The 23,729-nt window shown below is 44.1% G+C and overlaps 1 protein-coding gene across 8 annotated transcripts in view; it reads left to right on the forward strand.

Moving 5' to 3' along the window:
* DPYD (dihydropyrimidine dehydrogenase) overlaps window positions 1-23,729 on the forward strand; it is a 538,071-nt gene that overhangs the window by 255,090 nt on the left and 259,252 nt on the right. For 7 of the 8 annotated variants that reach the window (XR_006414940.1, XM_044432357.1, XM_044432363.1 and 4 more), the window contains 3 exons: window positions 1,863-1,970; window positions 9,299-9,468; window positions 23,169-23,379. Coding sequence is in view for 7 of the 8 variants with exons in the window: in XM_044432357.1 (XP_044288292.1) it covers window positions 1,863-1,970; window positions 9,299-9,468; window positions 23,169-23,379 (489 nt within the window). In the remaining variant the exon portion in view is untranslated. Of the gene's footprint in view, window positions 1-1,862; window positions 1,971-9,298; window positions 9,469-23,168; window positions 23,380-23,729 lie in introns of those variants that run through there. The other variant, XM_044432364.1, reaches the window with a different exon arrangement.

The raw sequence follows: 23,729 nt of genomic DNA on the forward strand, positions 1-23,729 counted from the left end.
TCTCTCTCTCTCTCTCTCTCTCTCTCTCTCTCTCTCTCTCTCTCTCTTCTCTTTCCTGTTTCATGGTGCCTGTTAGGCACCAGGCAGTAACCGGGCCAGATGCCTGCCTGCTCAATCTTAGGGTAGGAACCACTTGAGGAAACTGTAATGCTAAACAGTCTGTTGGAGGTTGAAAGGAGGACTGTAGTGTCAGGAGCATGGGAGTTTGCAAGCCACCCTCACCCTTATATCCTTATCCATTCCTGCTCCACTGTTCCCATGTTCCTCTGGAAGATGTGAAGGGGGCTTTCATGTGTATTTTCTTGAATGCAAGTAGAAGCCTCTATGTGATCCAGAAACCTGATAACTCAGGGTTTCCAGTTATGTGGTGGATTTCTAGCCACAGTGAATTCTTGTAGAAGCTCCCTTTACAGCTTCTAGTTCAGTAGAGACAGGTAGAAGCTGGAAGAGCAGGGACTAATGCATAGGAATGTTAAGAGAAGGAGTGGCCAGTGCATGAACCCATAGTCCCTAAGCATTTAAGCCCTCCTGTGCTCTGCTGAAGTGTCTGAACTGATATTTAAACTCTAGATGAGCTGGTTCCTACATGTGGAACCATTTACTGAAACTTTACTGGGCCAAACTGGAAAGGACAACTTCAGTAGAATCAAACCAAAGTTTGCTGCAGTTTGATTCTTTGGTGAGATTTCTCACACATCTATACAAAAGTTATTGTAGAATAATGATCCAAAATCATGATTGAAAAAATGTTACAGATTCGTAGTTGTGTAATGTGAAATACGTGCTGCCAAATAATAAACGCTTTAAAAATTGGTAGCGTGCTTGTACTTGGGCATCAGGTGTATTCACATCTTCAGTCTGGCTAATGTGATGGAATGGTGAATAGCTCTAGGCAGTAAGCATGGCAGGCATCCAAGCCTGTGTGTCCAGATGGCGTGAGATGCCACCTGTCTTCCAGACTCCTTCATCATTGCAGTGTTTTCTTTCTTTGGCTCCACTCGCTGAGTTCTCTAGCTGAAGTCAAGTACAATCGTGCACTCCTGTATGCAGTGAAGTCATATAAGAGGGTTGTAACACCCTAAAAGGCATTGTCTTGACACTGTGGTGATTGATAAATATTTGCTACTGTTTGTCCAAGTGGCTGAAACAAAAACCCTTGTCAGGTAGTAACAGATCAGTATTTAGTGCACTGAACAAAAAAGGGAAAAGGAAAAGTTCCCAAAGTCTCAACTGAGATCGCTTTCTTGATGTCAGCTGCCCTTCTTCCCATGAGCAGGGTTTCCAGTGGATCTTTTTGAATGGTGCTTATTTTTTTTTAAGTTTGGATGAATCTCATTTTTGCATAGCTAATTTATGTGCTAGAATTCATACAAGCAACAGAAAAACTCCTTTGTCAAGTTCTTAAGATGATCATATAGATACCCAAAAGACTTATATGTTTTTGACTGAGCTATGAATCAGGAAATCCCGAGGTCCTGCCTTGCCTCAGCCCTGCACTGCGTAGGTCATCCTAAGGAAGCCTCGCTTTTTCAGCCTCAGTCCCCTGGCCTGCAATCTGGCAGATAATAATATTGATTTTACAGAGTAGTTTGAAGGATTACAGTTAGATTGTCCATGTGATCCACATTGTACTCTTGAAAGCACTATACAAATGTTTATTATTATGCATGATGAATATGCCTTTGTTAAAGAAAATTGCTATTCTATGCAAAGTAGCATATGAACTGTTCTCTGTTTTCCAAAAAAAAAAAAAAAAAATAAAAGCTTTGAAGTGCTTCTGATTTAATGTCTGACAAGTCTTTCTTTCTTTCAATATTTGATGTCCACAAAATATTTATATTCTATTCAATATTTTGTGTTAGGACTACCAGAACCAAAGAGGGAGTCTGTATTTCAAGGTCTGGGAATGGATGAAGGATTTTACACTTCGAAAGACTTCTTGCCACTGGTGGCTATGGCAAGTAAACCAGGTAGCTCTGCTTTCTTCTTCAAAAAATATTTTAATATGTTTTCAGCATATTCATATGAAACATTTATATCCCATCTTTTGTTGTCCTTAAGGTATCATACCAAGCAATACACAATATTTATTGCAACACAGTAAGAAGGAAAATCAGTCTTTAGACATCAGCAGTCTCATAATACAAATAATCAGTATCTACCATAGTTCATCAGAATGGGAAGGTCTACATTTTTTCCTCCCTGAAGCTAGAAGGAAAGCATACAAATGGGAATCCTCTGGGAGGTTGTTCCATACTGACGGGGCTGCATTAGTAAAGATCTTCTCCCTTGCTGCAGATACTACAGTGTTCCACAGGGAAGAAACACAGGGAAGGGCCTGCTAAGGAAACCCTGACATACAGTCACAAACTCTTCAGAGAATATGGAGTTTTATTCTAGGGTAGGATTAAAAGAGCCAGAAGCATGCATTCTGGAGTTTTTGAGTTCCCCTTTTAAGAGGGCCTCTCTCAAAAGTTGAGAGATCCTTCTGAGTGGCCTCGGAGGATACATCTCAAGACCTTTCTGAAGGAACATTTGTGTGTCCAGTAGCACTTGGTACACAGAACTCTGCCAGCCATAGTCTTGGATTTACTGCATCCAAAAAGCCAAGCAAGGGCACAGACAGGTTCTGGAGACATGTAAATGTGCTGCTCAGTAGCGAAGGAAACTGTATACTTTTAATAAAGGAAGCTTGGTTCTCTACTGACTTAGAAAATGAGTACACTCTAAAGACCTATGTGCACGACTCCAGTTAGCTCTTTTGTGTAAAACTGGTTGTTACATAGCAGTTGCCAAATCATTTGAGCCAATCTTTGAGGATAGGGTTGCCACTCATTCACAGCCAGCAAAAAAACAAAAGCCCCTCTACTTGAAAATATACAAAACAGCCTCATTCATATGAAACTCATCAGACGTGATAGATTCTGCTCTTTGCATGCTTGACACCTCCAGTTTAGTCCCACTCCTGGACAGTAGCTGCCACTCAAGGCAGCTTGGAGCCTCAAGGAAACAGGACAGTTCCTTATGCATTATTTCCCATGTCCTGAACTACCCAATGAACTTCAGGTCATAGGATTCTATTAATTTCGCGAGGTGGGTTAGGCTGAGAGTGAGTTACTGGCCTGATGTTACCCAGTGAACTGCATGAGCAAGTGCGGACTAGAACCCAGACTTCCCGGGTCCCCACCACCACAGTGCATTGGTTTATGCCTAAAACCTGGCAAGCCAAGCTTCCCTCTAGTTTAGGGAAGCAAGCCAATTTCCCCTGTGTTTTACAATCCAGGTTTGCTTCTGTAAAATGCAGTTGACATTGGGCCATTTCTCACTGGGTCGTTTCTCATATTTGTGGTGGCCCACCAAGGCTCAAGCAAAGTATGTGGATTGTGGCACATTCTGGCTGCACATTTGAATATGGAAGTCATGCTGTATGTTCCCCGTTGTTTATCATTTTGTACAAACTCAGGGAGAGTAGCTCACTGACAGGTTAAGCGAATTCTTGCATGCCCTAACTGCAATTCAAGTGTTGCTTAGCCCTGGCTAAGTTCACATAACATGGAAACCCGTGGCACCAACTGCCCATGGTTTCAATGTTCAGAAGGATGGCTAGCCCACACTACAAACCACCGTGGCCTGGATAAGCATGGTGGGCTGTGGTGGCTGGATGAAGCTGGTTACGAACCACGTTTTTTTCAGTTACGACAAAATGATTAGCTGTATCTTCGCCGACGACAACAGCAATTTAATTTCTCTACCACCCCATGGGCTATACTCTCTGGGTGGCGTCCGGTGAACAGAAGCTGAAAACAGGAGCAAACTCTTCCAATCGGCTCCTTGTGAGCATATGAGAAGTAGAGAAGGAAGCACTGGGGGGTTGCAAACTGTCAAAAATGATAGGAATTAATGGGAAAAATTCCATAACACATTTATAATTGTTGAGTTGAAAAGGTCATTTCTTTTCCTGAAACCTAAAATAGCACCCTATATCTTAAGCCAGCTTGTCTGGACAATGCAGTCAGAAACACGACTTATTTCAGAAACCAACTTAAGACACGTGCCCGGCTATGTAAAATTCTTGCAACAGTAATACCAACAAAATAGTAATTCCCAGGTTTCCGGGGGTGGGGGGGAAATGAAACCAAAACAAACAAACAAAAAACTTTGCTGTGACTCGCAGTGGAATTTCATGATCATAGGCATGGTAATGCTCCCCGCTGAATCTTTCATCAAGGGCTTGAGGGGGGTTAATAATGATTTTGCCCTCATTTATACTGCTTCTTGGCCTCACTGTGTGAATAATCTCTATAGCAGCTTCCTATGGTTGCAGTTTAGTTAGTATGTTAATAGTAAAGTTGAAAGGGCAGGAAGAGAAAGCAGGATATTTGTAGTGAGCTCGTGCCCTTTCTTTCTGCACCCACACTGTGAATTCCGCCACATAGTACATGATAGATGCATGGTAGATGTCGATCATGTCCCCCAGCACACAAACTGTGAGATTCGGAGGTGCATTAGATATCTCCATATACTGACCTGGAATAATTAAGCAGACTGCTATTAACTGCATGGAGAACCTCTGTTGACATGCAAAGGAAATGCAGTGCAAGGACTGGATTACATTCAGACCCAACCTTGAAACCATTAGATGAGTGCAGTGAAAGTAGGATTAAGATGAGGTTCATTCATTATATTTCTGCTGCAGTGCACAGCACAACAGATAAAATATAATAAGAATACAATAAAAATGCAATGATTATAGAACATCACAAAATATAATTTTAAAAATTTAAAACCAATTTTAACCCAATTAAAAAAAATTATCACTTACGTAACTTAAGTCACGAGACTGGTTAAGCAGTTGACATAATACCCCAGTATAATATAAAGGTAATTAAATGCCCTGTCATAGAAGATAGTCTTAACCTGGCACCAGAAAGATATCCAAGTTGGCACCAGGGTGGTCTCACTGGGGAGCTTGTTTCAATAACTGGAGGCTGCCACTGAAGAGAGGACCTTCTTCCTACTGCCGCCATATGGGCCTCCCTCAGAGGAAGCAATCGGAGGCAGGCCCCAGATCTTCCTCATAATGCATGCCTAGTTTTGCAGCTGGGAGATGCATCCTATCAGGTATTGAGGTCCCAAGCTGTGTAGGGCTTTATCTGTTCAAACCAGCACCTTGAATTGAACTTGGAAGCATGTAACATTATGCATTTGTACCTTCAGTTCTCTGTTACTAATGCAGCTGCTGCATATTGCACAAGCTGAAATTTAGGAACCGTTTTCAAGGGCAGCCCCATGTGGAGTACACTGCAGTAATCTAATTTACAGGTTATGAGAGTATAGATGACTAACAACAAGCAATCCCTGTCAAGTTACCAGCATAGCTGGGCCACCAGCCATACCTGGTAGAAGGCACTCTTTGCCACTGTGTCCACCTAACCCTGAGCTGCCCCTGATATGGTACCCGCAGGGGTTAACATCCATCATGAGCAGCACAACCAAGACAAGACCTTCCCGTTCAGGTAGGAAAACTGTTGGATCATGGAGCAGACGCCAACAGAGTCCCAACTCTGTCCTGCTGGCCCAGAACAAGTTGCAAACACTCTAGATAGGAGTCAGATGGACAAGGAGCCTGGAGTGAAAGATAAAATTCCTGTAGACCATGGCAACCCTCCCTCCCTGACCCTCCAGTCCTTCCTAATGCTAAGTGTGTGTTCCCCCTCGCACCAAGGAGGCAACCCCCAAAAGGTGACCCCCTTTGGTGTCATCCTTTTTGGGGCATCACCGACAGAACATCATTGCCCTGGCATCCAGCCCAAGCAAGAGCCTTTTGTGCTGAGCAGGCAGGTTTGGGGGAAATATCCTTCCTCTTGACAACATCTGAAGCATCAGGAACTTACGTCTTAATACTGATTCAAGCATCTAACCCCATGAAAGCTGCCAAAACCTGCTTTATCCCCACTGCACGCATCCCAAACCACAATAAAATGCCATTTTCACGTTCGTAGAAAATTTAACCTAATTATGGAGAAATACTTGGCTATATACTTGGTTGTGCTGAAGGAAAAATTATGTAGCCACCTGCACATACCATATTTTTGCTATTGTTTTTAGCATTCATTTACTTGCTTTTAAAGTTGAGGGTTTTGTTTGTTTGTTGTTCTTGAAAGAGATAGATAGTTGTGCTTGTACACCCTTGCTGTGAAAATTCAAGACTGGCATGCTACAAAGTTAAGAATTACAGACCATTGATGATACAGTAAAAGCACACTCCTCTGAATGAAACTATCACAGGCACATTAGATTACAGGTTTACGCTATTTATGGTATCATTTTAAAAATTACAGTAATTTGTTTAATCAATGGTTAGCTTCTTTCTACCTGTTGTCGAAGTGCAATCCATTGTATGGATTGTGCGCCTTTTAGTTTTTTTCACATTTTTGTCAGTATCCTGGGCAATACTAGACACTGACTTATTGATACTGCGTGAACTTTCCTAGTTCTCTTCATAACTCTAAAATCCATAAAGTAAAAGAAACAAGTGAGAAACTAACAAGGGAACGTGTTTTTTCCAGGAGCAAGGTCACCCCAGATTCACTTCAAAGATGATGATGATAAACCTACACTTGCTTTCTCTTATGGAAGCCAGTCCATGCATTTCAGTGTAATGGCTGCAGATCAAATGAGGTTCATTGCCCAGTGCAGGTGGAGACTGAACACCTGTGAGCAGTCATGCATCCCTGTCTGCTGGATTCACCATTCAGTTAGTGTACAGGATCACACCCACGCTCTGTGACTCAGAGACCATATCCCTGGCAACCACCTCCATGGCTGCACAGATTTCTCTTCTGACCATTTACTCATGCAGCACCGCTAAGAAGACTCCACCAGGTTCAGGATTGTCTGTTCTACCTGGATGGGATGCTCCAAATGCTGCTCTAAAAGGCTTTTTCATCCATGACAACTGAATTCATTATAAACATAAATTCCAGGAGTTGGGCAAAACATGTGCTGTACCACAGACTCAGGTGACCCTGGGATTTATGCTGCAGCTGCCAGGTAAAGGCAGCAATGGATTAAATACCATGGTGCTGAATGCCACGAGTTACATTGGGCCAAAAGGCCTAGATATGACAGAATTGAGGAAACTGATTGAGATAGGTTTCTATCGGATCTTTTTAACAGATGAAGCAATTTATACGTACTCACCTTCACCAAAATCACATGAGATAGAGTTAGGTATGGGCTTTCACAGGGGTTGTTTTCTGCACACCCTCACACAAATAATTTGGTGTCATCGGTCCAGTAATCTCCAGTCAAGGGAATGTGTGTTTCATGCAATACCCAATGGAGTTTACTATACTCATAAGCCAAGGGGACAGAACTCCCTTGAGGGGAAACACAACGCCATGACCCAGGACTGTCAGCCCTCTCCGGGGGTGTGACCTCTGGGAAGCAATCAGACAAAGTTCTCGGGCCTTCCCAAGCAGGGCCTTCTACTTGAAATCTCTCACGCCAGCCTTTCAATCTCCGGAAGATATTGCTACCCTTATTCAAAGGGGTGGACTTCAGACTCCTCTAGTGAGCAGGTAGGCACAGGGGAGGATTCCCCAGCTCTCTGCACTCACCTGACCTCACTGCCTCATGGAAACAGCGATAGCAGGAACAGACACTGGCAGTGAGAAAATTCAAAAAATCAGGTGCTGCGCTGGAGGAGGTGAAGCTCTAAGAAGGATTCCCAGGCCTGACTGTAAAGCTTTCCTAGTTGCTGTAAGCCTGTCTTTCCCAACCATGTGTCTTTTACATTATTTGCAGTTCAATGCCTATCAGCCCCAGACAAAAGTCAGGAAAGCTAGGAAATGTAGTCCAATACATTTGGAGAGAACCATAGTACTGGGAAAGGTTGCTTTAAGTCCCGACTGGGTATCTTGACAGTACTGTAGTTGCAGAACTGCTCTGCGTGGTGCTGGATTTGTGCCATGTCCTTGCCTGATCTCTGTGGTGCCAGTCACAGTGCTAAAAGTGCTCCAATTCCAGCCACCTGCCCCGTGTCTCCACCCGGAGCAGATGACAGAATCTCAGGCAGAGCAGGACAGGTGGTATGTAAATAAAATGCTGATTCCAATTACGGAAGGAAAACATGGGTTAAACATACAGAACTGACTCTCCAGCTGAAAGGAATGCTGGAGGCCACCCTAGTATACTGGTTTGTGTGCTGGACTGGGGTCCAGGACACAGAGATCACTGGGTAACTGGGCCAGTCACAGAAACTCAGCCTAAGCAACCTCACAGGGTTCTGACGGTGAGATTGAGAGGAGGACCAGAAGAAGGATTATGTAAGCTTCCTTGAGTTCTGTGAAGGGAAAAAAGTGGGCTAAACTGTAATAAAGACAGAAATAAAATAAACAGAGTAGCCTCACTATCTTTACCACAAAGGTCATTTAAGGGCCCAACAAAGGCGAGGTTCCTCAGGCCATCCAGTGTCTCCTTTCTCTGATTGTCTCCCAGTGGTCACTAAGGTTGCTCCTTCTCCCCCTTCTCTTGGGGATTCCATTAAGGAGAAGCATCATCCCTCCTGACAGACAGCTCTTCAGGGTGGCTTGTCAAACTTGCCAGGTGGCTGAGTCCAAGAAGAATCAGAGCAGAGGGAAGTTCAGCAGACAGTGGCTGCTCAAATGCAAAAACTGTTTCCAGGAAGCCGTCTGCAATGCATCACTTTGAACCTGTGGGCCTAATGCAGGAATGCTTGGAGCAGTCTTCACTTTTCAGCCGTCTGCTTCGGTGGCTGGTATTTACTTGCACTTGAATAAATGCTTAACAGATACTTTTTTACACTCCATTTCTCTAGTAGGAATCAGGTGGCACAGATCCTGTGATGGACACAAGTTTGTGCAATATGAGTTTCCCTTTCTTTTTTCCCCATTTTCTTTCTCAGAGGAATTGATGCTGACAAAAAGGAGTCAAAGGTTTAATTTTTTGAATACCAGGATCTGAAATCAGTTGCACTCAATCTGACAAGGCCTTGCATTTTTTTTTCCTAAAGTGCATTGTACTTTATTTCCTGCCAAGACAGGAAGGCAATGCCACTAAAGGTACTGACTATGAAATTACATGTATGAGCATATCTTAAAAGTGGGAATAAAACTGTCTTTCAGTGAAGCAGAATAATGTGATAGTGACTCTCCATGCTCAGAAACTGCAAGATGCAATTTTACACTGCTTCGAGTACAAGTGTCATTTGAGCTGTCATGCAGAAATAGGCTCCCCCCCTCCCTGAGAATGGGCCTTTCCTTTCATCCTGCAGGAATGTGTGCCTGTCGCTCTCCATTGCCATCAATACAAGGAACAGTGATTGTTCTCGGAGCAGGAGACACCGCGTTCGACTGTGCAACATCGGCTTTGCGCTGTGGAGCTCGCCGTGTCTTTGTGGTCTTCAGAAAAGGATTTACTAATATCCGGGCTGTCCCTGAGGAGGTAAATTTCAAGAACTGAAACCCTGGAAGTATTAATCGAAAATACCTTCAAGTATGAAATGCTGATTTATTGGTATTACTCAGGGCCAAATTACAGGTTGCACCCGGGCATGTGTAACATCCCCTCAATTTCAACAGAACAAACAGCAAAGGTGGCCTTGGGAATAGGCTGGTTTGAGTTGAGGACTAATAGAGAGAACCAACTGCTTAACCCCTTTTTCTCAGGCCATGTACTGTTCCCAAACTTTGCCTCCACTGCTTTTTGCCCTTCTTTTCTTTTTTGCAGAAAAATATAGGAACACCTGTATCTTTTCCCCTGGCTGGGAAGCAAATTTTGAGCAGACTGACAGCTGAGCAGAAAAAAGCTCTATTTTTCACCTTCCATCCACCTTTCCCTTCCTCTCAATTGCAACCTGCTGCAGCTGGATTTCTTTAAAAAAATAGATGAATGAAAATAGGAAGCTCCACACAGCTGCACGTTTCACATACTGTGATCCTAAGATCCTGCCTTGTAGCCTGAGAGAGGGGGCTCCACCACACAGTGCTGGTTCTTAAGCACTGCAGCTTCAGGGGGTTTCCATTACATGGATAAGACAAAGTGCACTGCTTGATAGTTCTTTCAGGGAAGTTCTTGACTCTCTTCTTTGTGTGCCAAGCAAGAGCGGCAGCACTGTTGGAGCAGTGAACTTCCTGCCAGTCCCGTGGCCCCAGGAAGTGCCCAGCCATCTCTTCTCTGGACATGGGACCTGGAGGCCAAAATTCTGGGTGCCAGATCAGAATGGCCACTCTGGTAACTCTCAATTTCACAGTTTAGCAGTCTTGCATTCAGTTTATTTCAAACATTAGGAAGTTTGAACTTGAGAAACACTTCCTAGGCATTGAGATTCTTCTCTTTAAAAGTGAGGTGAATATTCATAATTGTTTTGGTGCACATTTTCCCTAACACATGTATTTGTGTATGCGATTTGCCTAAAATAAACAGGCTTGCAAACAGTTTTCCTATTATACTGCATTGTTAACATTATTTCCCCAATATGTACATTTTGTATCCATATTTTGATTGGAGAACTGCATTGCAAAATTCATTGAAATATAGATTTTGAAGGATAACCTGATTCTGGTTTGTTATAGAATTTGGAAGAACACAGTTAGGTAACTTAGCATTAAAAATAAACTGAATAAATTTCTCTCCCATCCCTAGTGTCAGAGTTATTTATTATTTCATAGCATGTTGTTGTCCATCGTGGGGAGCATTTTCTGTAGTTAGGAATGGAACTTTATATAAGTCTGGAAATACTTTTCCTCAGAAGGCTGCAGGAAATAAAGTCTTACTGTCCCACAGCTGATGGCTTTTGCCACTTCTTTGCTCATATTACTGCATTTGGAATGCATTGCACTATGATCTTGGTAACACATGAAGCTTCTCTTCTATAGCCCATTTGCTTCTGTGTTGTCTGTTCTGACTGGCTGTTCTCTATGATCTTAGCCTAGATCTAAATATCCTTACTCAGTGTCCTTTAAGTGGACATGCTGCATTTTAAATGCACAATGACATTTGGCAGTTACATTATTTCTAAATACAGGCAGTCCCTGGGCCACAAACAAGTTGCAGTCATGAGAAAACAGAAAATTGTCTTCAAGTCGAATTTGTATTTGGATTGTGCACAGTTGGCCCTCCACATTCGTGGGGGTTGGTGCACAGGACACCTGTGAATGTGGGAAAACCACGCATATCTCCAGCCTCCCCTGCCCAAAATTACCAGTGCTTCCTTTTTGCAGCACAGAAATGCCAGAGAGATTTCCCTCTCCAGATGGATGGGGATGCTTTGGAGGCCTCCCCCGTTCATTTCCTTTCTCTCTGTGGTGATGCTTTGGATGCTTTTTTGCTCCCCTTCCATTTCCTCTCTATGGTGGTGACAATTTCATGCGGTAAGCCTTTACCTTGAATTGTTAAATGAATAGACTTTATGGATGTTTCTTCGTAAGTATAGGTTGGTCATAACTCAGACGTTCATCACTCATGTATGACATTTAGCATGGGTATTGGTAAAAGCTATCCTTACACATTTGCGTATCCTGACTTTTTAGATTAGTTTCCCAAGAACCATAAATAATTTCCACTTGCATCTCACAGCCCATTCTAATAAGGATGCTCAATTATTTTGTCCAAACATCAATTCAAAGGAAGCTGACCTGATCTGCAACTCCGGGGTTAATGTGCCAAAGATCCTACATTTCTCTGAGTTTCGCTATGTAGTTCTCAGTTCAAAAAACATCAAAATGCATATATTAGGATAAAATTCATCTAGGACTATGTATTTTGAAGTAAAATAGATTAGAAGTGTGCATTTTATGAGAAAATTTGTTGTGAACTGCCTAGAGAGCTTAGGCTATTGGGTAATATAGGGATGTAATAAAATGTGTTCAGAAATACATATTGATACGGCAACTTTAATTCAGATATTGGAAAGCAGTTCATAGATTAAACAAAACAAATTTAAAAAATACATTTGAAATCAACACAGCCCCAGAATATACTGATCTGTTCATTCTTATGGTCCAGTCCATTATAAATAAATTCAAATGTCATACAGATCCATTATAATGGATCTGTCCTTTATAAATTAATTCATCTGGTACCAGGATAGGGTTTGAGAAAATGTTTCATGAGGAAATCAGTGTGGAACTGAGGGAGGGAGGAGAGTGACCCAACATCTATGAATCTTTGCAACTTTGCATCCCCTCCACAAATTAAAGAATTGTGCTGGCCCTGGATTCCAGTTTGCATGTGGCCTTTCCATAAGCCTGCAGCTATTAACCTTACAGTGGGGAACACTTGTGTGTGAAACTACTCTAATTTATTTATTTAAGAATATATTCTGCCTCTCATCAGAACAGATTTCTGGGGTCGGGGGTCACAGTAGTAAAAGACAGTGCAAGTGCTTATCATATTTATAAGTCTTGTATAATATGTTGCAATAAAGGTAACAACTTTTATCTGTCTGTGAGAGTCACCAGAGACTTTGTGCACACATACGACAGGGTGACAAATCGTCCAAGAATAAACATGTTGACTCTAGGAGGGAATTTCTTTTTCATATTTCAGAGCAGCACTTAATTTAGAATTAAAATTGTAGTCCAGGGGCCCGTATGCATGATCTGTGCTCACAATCAACGCTGAGCTGTTGATTGGTTTCTCAAGGCGCAAAGGAATGCCGAGAGCTGTATGAGGTTTTTCTTTCTCGGTACACATAGGATCACAGCCTTAATCATTTACTGTATTATGAAAGCTTTTTATTTCACTTTTAATTATTACAATGTAGTGGGTTTGCTTTGCTCTAATTTATGTACCACATACCATAGATTATTGCATAATTTACGCTAATGAGACATTGAATATGTCTCAGTTACAAAATATATGGGGAAGCAGACTTCTCTTTTCAAGAATAGATGTAGATTATGGAGACTTAGAGTTACACAAGGGGGACACCAGTAACCAGAAAAAATAATGGTTTTTCAAGTTAGATAGTTTATATTCCGGGATGTTGTCATAATATTCAAATGTAGGAAAGTTTTCTTTAGGAAATGTAATAGATGCAATTATTTATTCAGTAGAATTCTAATCATACTTTCCTGGTCCTTGTGTATGTACTGTGAGGTAGAGGAGTGGTTTACTGGATTGTAAATTTTGTATTCAAATAACAATTTAACTTCCTACCAACTTCCAGGCTTATTCTGACTATATAAATCAGTCTTCCCCAAGGTACTCCCTTCCAGAGATCTTGGATGATGGCTTCCAGAATTCCTAAGCATTACACATATTGGCTGAAGCTTATCCCCTCAAAGTAATACTGAATCACCATGTGGCATTTTGACACAGGAGGAATATACTGAATAGTGGACACAGCAAAAATAGGCCAATTTTGCTTGCTGTTTCATTACCCAGGGCACCATATTTCAGCCAGCTCGTGTTGGAGAAAATATTTTTACCCAACCTTACCAAACACGGCTTTTTCCCTGCAGGTGAAAAGTCAGTTCCAAACCTTTTCCTTGTCTTTTGGCTAATTCATAGACCTGCAACAAAATGGCTCTTCCAACCCTTCTCCTTCCACCTTCATTTGCAGGGGTAACTCAAGGGAGGGCATTTTATCAATTTTGGTATTAGCATAATAATCAAATGGATTTGAGAGTGGGAAGGCTGCACTGTGTCTTTCTTGACTTTGTTCCTGGCAGCTTCATTCCTTCCTGTTCTGTGGGTAGGAGAATTGATGGAATGGGATCACAGGGCAGCTGTTGGGAAAGGTTTTGGCAACTGTGGGGATGGCCAGCTGGCTGACAGCTAGCATTCCCCCCCCCCCCACCGGTTTTCTATGCAGCGTCTTTTGGGAGCCAAAGAAATTGTGGCTGTGAAGCCACCATGGTTGGGACTATTAGCTGGCTAGCTAGATACATACATACTCCCCTCAGGGGCAGAATAGGAAGAAAAGAAGACAGTGCCCATCACTCTGCCCAGGTATGTTTAAGAAGGAAACAACACATTTGCTGCGGACCCATTTAGTTCTTTTTGTTGTCAGTCAGGCATCAGGCCTCACTTTGGACGGCCAGGTTTACTTTCCTCCTTCTTCCCTACTTTGGTAACTGATTAGCAGCCGTAGCAACTCAGCGGATGAAAGAGTTAGCTCTGGGTAGAGTTTCACTTCTTTCTACCAAAGATTTAAATCATGAACGCTTTCTGGCCAGTAAAACCAAGTCTAACCTTTCCAAGGCAGCTGTTAATGCATCTTGGTCTGATGCATTTTTTTTTTCTTTGCATGACTTCTGTACCTGGTGCTTAGTCCTTGAATTATGTCCATTTTGTACACTAAACTCATTGGTAATTTGTTTAGATACTTTATGCTATTCCTGATGGTTCCTGATGCATATCTTCATGTTACCCTTTAAGAACTGTTTCCTTGAATGCCTGAAATGAGTGTCTTTAGTTTCTTTAATTTCCTTATATTTTCCAAAATTGATCTCCTCTCCTTCAGCTTAGTGTTGTTCTAAACATACTTTACTAAGGATGCCCTTTACCTAATCTTCTGATACAAAGTTTGATCATGGTGCACTATGATCATATATCATGCACCATAATCATTTTTCACTCAGGAGTGGGATCTCGATTATGTTGTTGTCTCGAAGTGTTTGGCCTGCTAATGCTGTGATTGCTCATATAAATGTTGATAAAAATGTTCCGTTCCCTGCTAGCCTTCTTCCCTGTCCAGCTTTCACACCCAGTCACAGTGACGGAGAATGCAATAGTGTGGATGATCTTGGTCTTCATCTGTGATGAAACTTCTTTACACATGATGCTCTTGTCTGGTTCCTTCATTGCTACCCTTTCAAGTCTCAGGCTTTTTAAAAATTTATTGACTGCAGTCTCCATTTAAATTAATGACCAAGCCAAGGTATGAAAAATCTTGTGCAATTTCAGTTTCTTCATTGTAGACAGTAAAGTTCTGTAATTCTTATTCTGTCACAAGATCTTCTGAAATTCTTTGGTACTCTCCAGTAGCCAATATATATCCGTAGTAGTGCCTCTCCCTTTCAGAACCCAGCTTGAACATCCGGCATTTCTGACTCCATAGAGAGTAATATTCTTTGTTGCAACAATATGAGCATCACTTTGCTTGCATGGAAAATTGGGACTTATGGTTTCTGCACTGCACTCTTTTACATCCCCTTTTGGGAGGGTGGGGGACTGGAAAGGTTATCAAACGTTTCCTGTCTGTCGGTCATTATTTTGTTTTGTATATGTGTTGGCATATTCTTGTTATGATGTGGGCTTTTTCAGTCTCTACAGCTTGGAATACTTCTATTGGTATCCTATCTACTCGGGGTACTTTATTCCCTTTTGGCTCTGGCCTCTTGGCAGAGCAGCAGAGCAGGAGAGGCACAGGCTGGGAGAGAGGGCTGAGTGGCCAGGGGACTGGCGAAGGCAAGGTAGGAGCTGGGCAGGGAAGCAGAGGGCCAGGAGCAGTGGAGAGGAAGGGGGCGGGGCCATAGAGGCTAGAGGGGCCAGGAGGGAGCAGGGGGCGGGGCCACCGGCCAGCGGGACTGATAAGGTGTCATCCCTTGTCTGCGTCCCTTAGCTGTGGCCGGGGCTGTCCGGGGACTCCCGTCCCTGGGACACAGAGGGTTTTTGCTTTTTTTTTTTTTGCTTTGTTTTCCTTTTCTTCTTTGTTTGTTTGTTTGTTTGTTTGGTGCTGTGCTGTGCTTTGTTTTTTCTCCAATTTAAATTTAAGTTTAATTTATCAATTTAAGTTTATTTTATCCTTGTGTGTGTGTGCGAGTGAGTTTTGTCTGGGAGAACTGGGCGAGTGAGAAGAACTGCAGGACAGACAAGATGGGACCAAGGTAAGGTCTCAGACGGGATCCCAATGGCAGACCAGGAGATGGCCTTGGTGGGACTCAGGGTGTTGTTGTCCACTGCGACAGCTGCGACATGTTTGCCCTTCTCCCCCAGGAGAGGCAGGGTTACACTTGCCCTTGGTGCAAGCTGGTAACCCTGCTAGAGGAGGAGGTGAGGTGCCTGAGGGCCGAGAGAGCTCTCCAGGCCCCCCGGGAGCGGCCCCCTCTGGACAGAGGGTTGAGGGAGAGGCCACGGGAGGAGCAGCTGCGGAGACATGGAGGTATGTCACCCACAGGAGGAGGAGGACAGCGCTGCCTCCTCCTTCTCCTGGCACCAATCTGGAGCTGGGAAACAGGTTCTCTCCACTTGGGGAGGCTGGGGCTGATGAGGCCTCTGGGGACCAGCAGGACCCCCAGCCTGGGATGTCAGGCGGCAAGGGGGCCACTGCGGGAGAGGTGAGGGCCAGGGCACGGCCGCCCACCACCACCAGGAAGACACGGCAGGGGGTGATTGTTGTTGGGGACTCCCTGCTGAGGGCACTGAGGCGGCAGTGTGCCACCCCAACCTGGAGACAAGGGAGGTTTGCTGCCTGCCGGGTGCACTCATCCGGCATGTGGAGCATCTTGTTCACTCTGGGGGTCACCAGCCACTCCTGGTGATCCATGTGGGCACAATCGACATGGCCAGGCTGGGTGTGGTGGGGATCACCAGGGACTTCGAGGCCTTGGGGAAGAAACTCAGGGAGCTGAAGGCCCAAGTGGCCTTCTTGTCGATCTTACTGGTCCGGGGATTTGGGCCAGGAAGGGACAGGAGGGTCTCCGAGGTGAACCACTGGCTTGGGGTGTGGTGCCAGAAGGAACACTTCGGGTTCCTCGACCACAGCACTCGGTTTCTTGCCAATGGACTTCTGGCAAGGGACGGGTTACACCTCACAAGGATGGGGAAAAGGTCCTTTGGAGATGCTCTATTGAGCTTCATCTGGAAGACTTTAAACTGAGCTGTGGGGGGTTCAGGCCCCCACAGAAACATGTCTGCACTGGACAAGTGTGGGGAGAGGATCAGGGCTCTGGGAGCAGGGTTTTAGAGGTACTGACAGGACTCCTACAGAGAGGGGCCAGGTATCAGGGAGAATGGGAGGAAGGAGGAGGCTGGGAACTCCAAGGAAAGGAAGCGGTGGGAAGGAGTTGAGGTGCATGTACACCAATGCTAGGAGCATGGGTAATAAGCAGGAAGAGCTTGAAGCTCTCCTGGGAATAGGAGGGTATGACCTAGTGGGAATCACAGAAACTTGGTGGGATGAAAGGCAAGTCTGGAATGTGAATATGGAGGGGTATCACCTTTTTAGAAAGGACAGGAAGGGAAAGAGAGGTGGGGGCGTGGCTTTATACGTCAGGGAAGGGATAGGATGCAGTGAGATAGAATGCAGCACAGATGGGTATTCGGTAGAGGCAGTTTGGGTGAAACTTAGGGGTTTTGACAGGGAAAGAGACCTGACAGTGGGGGTATGTTATCGCCCTCCAGGTCACCTTGAGATCCTGGATGATGTCCTGGCAGGCCAGATTCTAAGGATATCTCTAGTCAGTAAGGTGGGGGGATTCTTCGCAAGGCTAAGGTTGATTACGAGCTGAGACTTGCCAAGAATATCAAGAGCAACAAAAAGGGCTTCTTTCAGCATATAAATAGGAAGAGGAAGGGGAGACAAGTGGTGGGACCACTAAATAAGGAGGAAGGAGATCCAGAGACTGATATGAGGGAACAGGCACAGATGCTAAATGACTATTTTGCCTCTGTGTTCTCCCCAAAGCAGGATGGGGGATATCCGCATAGGATATTAGATGAGGCTGGGGACTTAGGGGCACAGATTAGAGTCACCCCCCTTGATGTCGAGGGGCTCCTCAGGGCATTGGACATTACAAAGGCGCCAGGCCCTGATGGATTACACCCGAGAGTACTTAGAGAGTTGGCAGGGGTTCTCTCACGCCTGCTGGCCTCCATTTTTGAGGCCTCGTGGAGAACGGGTGAAGTTCCAGAGGACTGGAGGGTGGCATCAGTGGTCACAGTTTTCAAAATGGGTAGTAGAAGGGACATGGGAATTACAGACCTGTTAGCCTTACATCCATTGTAGGAAAACAGTGGAAAGGCTCATAATAGAGAGAGATCTAGTGATGGTAGATAAGGAAGGGAGGCTGGCAGCCACACAACCCGGCTTCCGCAAAAACAGGTCCTGCCACACAAACCTTGTGGAATTCTGTGGCAAGGTTCCGAAATGGCTAGATGGAGGGGATGCAGTGGATGTGGTATACCTGGATTTCAGCAAGACCTTTGACAAAGTGCCCCATGATATCCTGGTGGAGAAACTGAGGAGTTTTGGGATACACCAAAGCACTGTCCAGTGGATTAGGGCATGGTTGACTGACTGAAAGCGGAGGGTAACCATTAGTGGGGAATCATTGGGATGGTGGCCAGTGACAAGCGGGGTCCCCCAGGGCTCTGTCCTGGGGCCGATCCTGTTTAATCTTTTCATCAATGACATGGAAGAAGGGGTGAACAGTCTGCTGATCAAATTTGCAGACGATACTAAAACTGAAGCAGTGGCCACATCTGAGGAGCAGGTACTCCAGATCCAAAAGGATCTGGACAGACTATGGAAGTGGGCAGGAGACAACAGGATGGCGTTCAGTGTGAATAAGTGCAAGGTCTTGCACTTGGGGCATAGGAATAGGTACCATAAGTACAGGTTAGGTGACAAGTGGCTGGAGAGCTGCACTTGTGAAAGGGACGTCGGGGTACTGGTTGACTGCAGGTTAAACATGAGTCAGCAGTGTGATGCGGTGGTCAAGAGGACAAACGCTACCCTTGGTTGCATTACCAGAAGTGTGGCTTCTAGTTCGAGAGAGGTATTACTACCACTCTATATGACTTTGGTGCTGCCACAACTGAAGTATTGTGCTCAGTTTTGGGCCCCTCATTACTGAAAGGATATAGCCAGGTTAGACTCAGTGCAGCGCAGGGCCACAAGGTTGGTGGCCGGTTTGCAGGGGATGGGGTATGAGGCGAGACTGAGGGAACTGGGTCTCTTCAGCCTGGAGAAGAGGAGACTCAGAGGGGATCTGTTGGCGACATACAGGTATGTGAGGGGATGTCACATGGAGATGGGTAGAGACCTGTTCTCCCCTGCAGAGGAAGGCAGGGCGCACTCCAACAGAGCCAAGCTCAGGGAACCAAGGTTCCATTTGGATGCCAGGAAGCGCTTCCTGACAGTCAGGACCCCGAGGGTGTGGAATGGACTTGCACGAGAGGTTGTTGAGGCCCCATCGGTGCAGGTGTTCAAGGATAGGCTGGACGTGCACATGGTGGGCATGTCGTGAGCGGAGCCGGCTGGTGCCAGAGGTCAGACTAGATGGCCGAGGAGACCCCTTCTGACTCACTCTGTTTCTATGTTCTATGTTTCCTGCCTAGTGCATTCACAGCAATTCTCACTTTACTTTCCAATATTGCAGGGTCTTCCTCATAACCTTCCTCTTTGAATGGGTCTGTCCTCTTTTCAGCTCCTCTGCATAGTTCCTCTGCATCTTGGTTCCACACTTTCTCCTCGTAAGATAGTCTGTTCCCTGCTTTCACTTCCTGCTTCTCTTAAGCATTCTTCTGTCATCCATCTAGGTTTTTTTTCTTTCTTTTTGCTACATGAATTGCCTTTTGGCATTCTTCCCTATTAACATATCTGGCTCACAGTTAAGTTGAGTAATGCAGATCTGTTGGTTATGAGGACTTTAAATTTCTCGGGAATGTTATTTAAGTTGTGTTTTGGCACTATGCTTCTGTGGGTGACCTTTTCCAGCTTTATTTTGATTTTCATATTAATACTCATGGCCACTACCACATTCTGCTCCTGGTCTTGCTTTAGCAGTGTCTACATCTCCTGCTTCAGATTACATAGTCTATTTGATTTCTGTATTGGCCACTGGTGATACCCATGCATACAGTCATCTGATCAGTTGCTTGAAGTATGTGTTTGTAATAAACAGATGGTTGGCTTCACAGAATTCTGTGACTCATTTTCCTGCTTCATTTCTGACCCTCGACCAAACCCTCTTCAACATTCTGCTTTGTTTCCCATTTTTGCATTCCAGTCAGCTGTCTTCTCAGCATGTCTTGTTTCGGTGTGGTATTAATTTCCTGTTGGACACCGGCATACAACTTTTCAATATCTTCTTCTTCTGCATCTGTTGTTGAGGCACAGACTTGAATTATGGATATGTTGATAGGTTTTCCCCAAATTCTGTTTGATATTATGTGGTTGGATTTTGCATCTTAGCCCCTTACTGTCTGTGCTACATCTTGCCTCAATATTAGAACTCCTCCATTTCTTCTGGGTGTGAACTTTGGCTTTTCTCTTCCTGAAAATGTTCCATTCCAGTCCACTTGAGCTTACTCACACTGTGATGTTAAGTTGTTCTATTTCTTGCTTTATGGTTTCTGGTTTGCCTTGATTCATACTTCCCATGTTTCATGTTCTAATTGTACGTGTTATACAATCCTGCCTGTTCCCTTTGCCCCTGTGCATGCTAGCCACTAAACTTCTTTTCATCTTTGATCAAGTTGCTTCCTTAGGGACAGTGCCACTGATACTTTTCCTTGGCTCTTCTCCAGTAATTTTGTTGAGCGCCTTCCAACCTGGGCTCTCACTTTTGGTCACTACCTCTTGTTTCATTTTGGATTCGGTCCTCATAGGGTTTTCAAACTAAGTAGGATCAGAAGTGGTTTACCCTTGCATTCTTCTGTTGACTTGCATGTCACCGTCATTGCCAGTGAAAGATTCTCCATCAGTGTCACCTTCAACTATTGCTGTTGCCCAGTAGCTGCCCTTGAGCTGTTTCTTCGCCCCCATCGGCATTAGAGCCATCCATTCTCTTCTGCTGATGTGACCGTGCTCCTGAAGAAGTGGAATCTCCTTAGTCTGCTACCTCAGGTTTGATCTATCCACCTTGGGCATCCATGCTATGGGACCAGCCTGGTAAGATCGTCTGGCCTCTGGTGGCATTACTCTTGGCTGTTCTCACACTCTTGAACCCCCTCACAAATGTAAGGTGTGCATAGAAACAGAGCTAGTCAGAAGGGGTCTCCCGGGCCATCTAGTCTGACCTCTGGCACCAGTCGGCTCTGCTCACGACATGCCCACCATGTGCATGTCCAGCCTATCCTTGAACACCCGCACCGATGGGGCCTCAACCACCTCCCGTGGAAGCCTCTTCCACACCCTCGGGGTCCTGACTGTCAGGAAGTGCCTCCTGTCAATGGAACCTTGGTTCCCTGAGCTTTGCTCCTTTGGAGCGCTTCCTGCCTTCCTCTACAGGGCAGAACAGGTCTCTACCCATCTAAGAAGGCAGATGCTGTTGTATTTATGCTTTTCTCTGTGATCTGGCAACCTGAACCTCCTGTTTGTGATGTGTTGATAGAAATATTCATTACAGTCTGATGTTCCATCTCATTTCTGAGACTTTTGTTTGTGCCTGCATGTACTCCCAAGATGATTCCATTTGCCGTGTACCCTTCAGCCCTGCCTCCTTAATAGTTTCTTAGGGTTTTGCTCCACAGTAAATGCATCTTAGTAATGGGTGTAAAAGTCCATGTAGCTGTTTTCTTCAGTGACATAAAATATATTTCTTGGAATATCTGTCTGATCTGGTTTTCTCACGAGGCTTTTGGTTTATGTTGCATGTTCAGGAATCAGTCCAGAATGAAGTCATTTTCCTGGGGCAGGTGCTCCTCCAAGGTGTAGGCTCAGCTATCACAAACTGTCTTGTCATTAATAAAATAATGTGCTTCAGATTGCACATTACCGTTACCACGTGCAAGGCAGTTGCATCGCTGTACATACATTTCCCTTCAGATTGTTTTCTGGTGAAAAACATGGCTCTAGGAGCAGCTTTGTTTCTCTGGAATCGTCGTCTAGTGCTCACAAGGGTGCTGAGAGTTAGAATCTGTGCACGAATTTAGAGTGATGTGCCCACCTCCAAATGCTGTTCTCCTGAAAGGGGCCAAACAAAGCTTAGCTACGCAGTTGTTGTTCTCCCTTTCAGCTGTATATGGTGAGCCCATTAATAGCTGAAATGCTTCCTTCCACTTCCATTTTCAACTTCATAGGTAGCTTGATCTTTCTTTCTACCAGCTCTGCTGCTGAGCTAGGCTGACATTTGAGAGCTCTGGAGGAACAGGAGAGTTCAATTTCTTAGGCTTGTAAGAAAGCTATGCTATGTTGTGAAGACAGCACAGCTTATCCACTGCTGTCATGTGTGAGTTTTACAGAGGATGGTTCACCAAGCATTAGAAAAATGCCAAACACTTTATTAAACAGAGACCTATGACCATTATGAGTCTAAAAGAGTATATGCACAGCGCTTAGATGGGTCACGGTAGGTAAATTAGCCATGCAGACTTAGCTGGGATAATAAATTGGCTACTGCATTATTGACTTTCACTTGAAAGGATCCGCAGGCATGGATCCTGTATTAGCCAAGCTACCTGCTCTCCAATGCTCCCTCCTGGGCCTCCAGAGGAGTTGGTGGTGGATTGTGGGGAAGGAGCTCACCACAGTGCAGGCCACTAATGTGAACTCCTCGGAGATTATAGGACTCCTCACCATGGGACAACAAGGGGCCCATTCTCATTACGCCCTCAGCATCGGGCCTAGTCTAATACCTACCATGCGTATGCGTTTGTTGTAAATCTTATAAAATGAAGCATCAACAAAGAATTTACTGACAGTGAAGATGAACTGTCAGACAGAATGAAATTAATAAAAATAATTACAAAAATGTTTTAGTTTGCCCTAATTGATGTTTTTTAATTTTAATTTTTAGCATTTAAGCATTTGTGAATTTGATCATTGGGCCTCACCTCAGATCTCACAATGGAATAGGTGTTGATCTAGATACTATTTTCAATACGGATTGGGTAGTCTTTTCTTCTGTTGGAATTGTAATGAAGCCTTCTGTAAAAGGCTCTCACAAAGGCAAAGTTGTTCCAGTTTTTGTCTTAAAATCAAGAGGTTCCCTAACAGATGCTTCTAACTAAAAGTAATGAAATTCCAGAAGACATGTGGCAAATAACATGGTAAAATGACGGTTTTAAAAGTTCATTAAGGATACTACTTCTGTTGTGTTCAAATGTTTATCTTTCTTGTCGGTAACAGAAAGTATATACCAAACCACAGGAATAGATTCTATTGCAGCGATTAGAAATTTAAACCCTTCCACAATGCACATGCATGCTCATGTGAAATAACAAAAAAACCCTTTTCCCTCACCTTCCAGATGGAACTTGCAAAGGAAGAAAAGTGTGAATTTCTGCCTTTCCTTTCTCCTCGGAAAGTTATACTCAAAGGAAGAAAGATTGTTGCTATGGAATTTGTTCGGACTGAGCAAGATGAAGATGGAAACTGGAATGAAGACCAAGATCAGGTTTTCCGTCTGAAAGCAAATGTGGTGATTAGTGCCTTTGGTTCAATCCTGAGTGATCCTAAAGGTAATTCTCATTAAAAAGATACAGAGTTCCACCAAACCTAGCCACTTTCTAATTCCATGAACTCCAAAGAGAAGGTTGAACATCTTTCATTTTACCAATGAAAGCCATGGGAATTAAATATACCTACATTCATTCATTATATTTGCAAGCCACCCAGTTGTGCCACAGCACCTCTGGGTGGCTCACAACACAAGAAAGAAACACAATAATGTACAATAGAAACTATAACATATATTAAAAACAACAATAAAAATTGGTAGAACATGTAAAACAGAGTTGTTTTGTTCCTAACATATAGTCTTCTTCCACGTCCAAATATTTTGTCAACTGAATGGCTGTTGTTTTCACAT

The sequence above is a fragment of the Varanus komodoensis genome, unplaced genomic scaffold, assembly GCF_004798865.1.
Source record: "Varanus komodoensis strain SLA01 unplaced genomic scaffold, ASM479886v1 scaffold24, whole genome shotgun sequence".
Classification (NCBI taxonomy): Eukaryota; Metazoa; Chordata; class Lepidosauria; order Squamata; family Varanidae; genus Varanus; species Varanus komodoensis.